Source organism: Protomyctophum parallelum, assembly GCF_964188405.1.
Source record: "Protomyctophum parallelum genome assembly, chromosome: 3".
Classification (NCBI taxonomy): Eukaryota; Metazoa; Chordata; class Actinopteri; order Myctophiformes; family Myctophidae; genus Protomyctophum; species Protomyctophum parallelum.
The window spans coordinates 4223064-4227856 of record NC_139698.1 but is presented as its reverse complement, the minus strand read 5'-3'; the positions used below and the strand labels follow the sequence as shown (position 1 = coordinate 4227856).

Genomic DNA, 4793 nt, shown 5'->3' with positions numbered 1-4793 from the left:
CAAAGCCAGCTAACACCATGCACCAAATGCCTTATGTTTTATTCTTTATGATTACATACCGGTATTAACCCATTCTGGGCGGGAACCCCTTTTGGTGTTTTAAGCATTATGTTATACTTTAGCTATTGACAAATAGTACCGAGTGCCGCGCTACGAGCTTGTAGGTCTGCTATCTTTGAAAAATCGTGAATATGTGGCACAAAATATTTGAATGTATATTCTTTCAGAGCGAACGTTTTTAACTCAACTCTTTGCTTCTGAGAGGTTCCTGGAATTATAACACATTTTCAGATGGGGCTCGGTGGCCAATTATATATCATTTGTGGGGTTCTTGACATGGAATATGGAGCACCACTGACATACAAACATAGGTATTTCAGAAAACTGTCAGGATTTATAGGCAGTGGATCAGCGGTAGAGTGGGTGGTATAACGGCCGGTTCCCGGTTCGATCCCTGTGTGCTCCCCCAGAGTTACTGTCGAAGTGTCCTTGAGCAAGACACTGAACCCCTAATTGTTCCCGATGTGCTGGTTGGTGCCTTGCATGGTTTCCTCCGACATCGGTGTGTGAATGTGTGTGAATGTGTGAATGTAATGCACAATCTAATCCATGTGCCTTGGAGATATATATACACACGCACGCACGCACGCACGCACGCACGCACGCACGCACGCACGCACGCACGCACACACACACACACACACACAGACACACACACACACACACACACACACACACACACACACACACACACACACACACACACACACACACACAGTGTACTCACATTTTAAAAAGTCTCGTCTGTTTGTGCTCCCTGCAGGAGACACTGATTGACCAGACGCAGCAGCAACTGGTGTTGATCCTGAAACAGCAGCAACTGGTCCTGAAACACCAACTGGAAACAGAGTCGACAAAATAAATCATTAATGTGACTGAAGAATGACCGAGATTACATTCTAATCTACAATATATCATGATATAATTGTAGAATGGAACAAAGCCATCATTATCAGCATTAACACTGACTCTGTTTGACCAGAATGGAACAGAGCCTTCATTAGCGTCATTAACACTGACTCTGATTGGCCAGAATGGAACAGAGCCTTCATTAGCATCATTAACACTGACTCTGTTTGACCAGAATGGAACAGAGCCTTCGTTAGCATCATTAACACTGACTCTGTTTGACCAGAATGGAACAGAGCCTTCATTAGTATCATTAACACTGACTCTGTTTGACCAGAATGGAACAGAGCCTTCGTTAGCATCATTAACACTGACTCTGTTTGACCAGAATGGAACAGAGCCTTCATTAGCGTCATTAACATGACTGACTCTGTTTGACCAGAATGGAACAGAGCCTTCATTAGCATCATTAACATGACTGACTCTGTTTGACCAGAATGGAACAGAGCCTTCATTAGCATCATTAACATGACTGACTCTGTTTGACCAGAATGGAACAGAGCCTTCATTAGCCTCATTAACATGACTGACTCTGTTTGACCAGAATGGAACAGAGCCTTCATTAGCATCATTAACACTGACTCTGTTTGACCAGAATGGAACAGAGCCTTCATTAGCATCATTAACACTGACTCTGTTTGACCAGAATGGAACAGAGCCTTCATTATTATCATTAACACTGACTCTGTTTGACCAGAATGGAACAGAGCCTTCATTAGCATCATTAACACTGACTCTGTTTGACCAGAATGGAACAGAGCCTTCATTAGCATCATTAACACTGACTCTGTTTGACCAGAATGGAACAGAGCCTTCATTAGCATCATTAACACTGACTCTGTTTGAACAGCAGCTGCTCCCTGCATCCGGCTGGCACCACAAGCGAGAGTCAGTGGCGTGCACAGACATTTAGAGGGGCAGGTGCTCAAGTGAAAAAAGGGGCACCTTGTGCAGCGCCTTTTGGGGCGGGAACCCATTTTGGTGCTTTAGCTATTGAAAAATAGCAGACCTACAAGCTCGTAGCGCGCCACCAAGTGGCGCGCTACGAGCTTGTAGGTCTGCTATTTTTCTTTAATCGAGGAATAGAAACATAGCTTTAAATTGTGGGGGTCTAAATAATATAGTAGAAGCGTTTTTTTATCAAGATTTGATCAATGACACCGCATGGTCCACACACTACAAATTAAAAAGAAAACTTTTTTTCTTATTTTTTTTAAGAGCAAAATTGCCAAAAGGGCAGGGGGTTCTCTAGCACCCCCTAGTGTCTATCTGTGCACGCCACTGGCGAGAGTGCTGGAGGACTTTAGTGGCACTAAAAGTGTTAAAACTTTTCATCTTACTCACCTGTCTGTTGGTTTGAGGATGCTGCGGTCTTCACTCTCTCAAGTTGAGCCTTCAGATCACGGTTCTCCTGAGCTGCAATGACATGGAATGCGGATGTGTATATTACAGGAAACTCCCGTTAAACTTTCCAACAAACTCCAGTAAACTCCCAAATTGTACCATCACACCTTGTATATTACCGTATATTAACTGTATATGTACCATCACACCTGTATATTACCGTATATTAACTGTATATGCTGCTAATCTTGAGGTTTACGAGCTAAATTCAATGCCCATAATTGCCCGTTAACTCCTGTTTTCACGTAGCGTTCAAATTGACATATTGGTTGTTCAGCTCCCTGCATCCGGCTGGCACCACAAGCGAGAGCCGAGAGTGCTGGAGGACTTTAGTGGCACTAAAAGTGTTAAAACTTTTCATCTTACTCACCTGTCTGTTGGTTTGAGGATGCTGCGGTCTTCATTCTCTCAAGTTCAGCCTTCAGATCACGGTTCTCCTGAGCTGCAATGACATGGAATGCGGATGTGTATATTACAGGAAACTCCCGTTAAACTTTCCAACAAACTCCGGTAAACTCCCGAATTGTACCATCACACCTTGTATATTACCGTATATTAACTGTATATGCTGCTAATCTTGAGGTTTACGAGCAACATACAATGCCCATAATTGCCCGTTAACTCCTGTTTTCACGTAGCGTTCAAATTGACATATTGGTTGTTCAGCTCCCTGCATCCGGCTGGCACCACAAGCGAGAGCCGAGAGTGCTGGAGGACTTTAGTGGCACTAAAAGTGTTAAAACGTTTCATCTTACTCACCTGTCTGTTGGTTTGAGGATGCTGCGGTCTTCATTCTCTCAAGTTCAGCCTTCAGATCACGGTTCTCCTGAGCTGCAATGACATGGAATGCGGATGTGTATATTACAGGAAACTCCCGTTAAACTTTCCAACAAACTCCGGTAAACTCCCGAATTGTACCATCACACCTTGTATATTACCGTATATTAACTGTATATGTACCTTCACACCTGTATATTACCGTATATTAACTGTATATGTACCATCACACCTGTATATTATCGTATATTAACTGTATATGCTGCTAATCTTGAGGTTTACGAGCAAAATACAATGCCCATAATTGCCCGTTAATGTCACGATATCAGTCTGTTGTACACTTTTATTATGTAATCTTGTCCTAGTGTTTCCTGTTTTCCCTAGTTACTGTTCTGCCTGTCTTGTCTCACCTCCCTGTGATTACTAGTTTTCTCCACCTGTGTCCTGTTAGTCTCCCAGCCAATCCCAGTGTTGATTGTTGTTCTGTTGCACCTGTGTCTAGTCTTTATAATCCTCCCTGTGATCAGTGTTCCCTTGTCAGATTATAAGTCATTGTTACTGTGTATGTCCTGCTACACTTGTTCTACTGAGTTTCATGTTAATAAATATATTGGACTGCATCAGTTTGCCTGCCTGGTTCTGCTTCTGGGTCCTCATCTGACACACCGTGACAGTTAACTCCTGTTTTCACGTAGCGTTCAAATTGACATATTGGTTGTTCAGCTCCCTGCATCCGGCTGGCACCACAAGCGAGAGCCGAGAGTGCTGGAGGACTTTAGTGGCACTAAAAGGGTTAAAACGTTTCATCTTACTCACCTGTCTGTTGGTTTGAGGATGCTGCGGTCTTCATTCTCTCAAGTTCAGCCTTCAGATCACGGTTCTCCTGAGCTGCAATGACATGGAATGAGGATGTGTATATTACAGGAAACTCCCGTTAAACTTTCCAACAAAACTCCAGTAAACTCCCGAATTGTACCATCACACCTGTATATTACCGTATATTAACTGTATATGCTGCTAATCTTGAGGTTTACGAGCAAAATACAATGCCCATAATTGCCCGTTAACTCCTGTTTTCACGTAGCGTTCAAATTGACATATTGGTTGTTCAGCTCCCTGCATCCGGCTGGCACCACAAGCGAGAGCCGAGAGTGCTGGAGGACTTTAGTGGCACTAAAAGTGTTAAAACTTTTCATCTTACTCACCTGTCTGTTGGTTTGAGGATGCTGCGGTCTTCATTCTCTCAAGTTCAGCCTTCAGATCACGGTTCTCCTGAGCTGCAATGACATGGAATGAGGATGTGTATATTACAGGAAACTCCCGTTAAACTTTCCAACAAACTCCAGTAAACTCCCGAATTGTACCATCACACCTTGTATATTACCGTATATTAACTGTATATGTACCATCACACCTGTATATTACCGTATATTAACTGTATATGCTGCTAATCTTGAGGTTTACGAGCAAAATGCAATGCCCATAATTGCCCGTTAACTCCTGTTTTCACGTAGCGTTCAAATTGACATATTGGTTGTTCAGTTTGACCCACCAGTTGTGGTCTCTATAACATTACAACTAGCTACATGTTTAAGCATTTATTTCATATTTACATGTCTTCTGTGGTCTCTAACATTACACCT

General features: G+C 42.9%; 1 protein-coding gene across 1 annotated transcript in view; it reads left to right on the top strand.

Moving 5' to 3' along the window:
* LOC310856090 (glucocorticoid modulatory element-binding protein 1-like) overlaps positions 1-922 on the top strand; it is a gene marked incomplete at its 3' end in the record, with an annotated part of 49847 nt that extends 48925 nt beyond the window's left edge. The window contains exon 11 of the mRNA XM_083761307.1: positions 824-922. Within this exon, the coding sequence (XP_083617433.1) occupies positions 824-922 (99 nt within the window). The remainder of the gene's footprint in view (positions 1-823) is intronic.
* Positions 923-4793: the final 3871 nt, after the last annotated feature.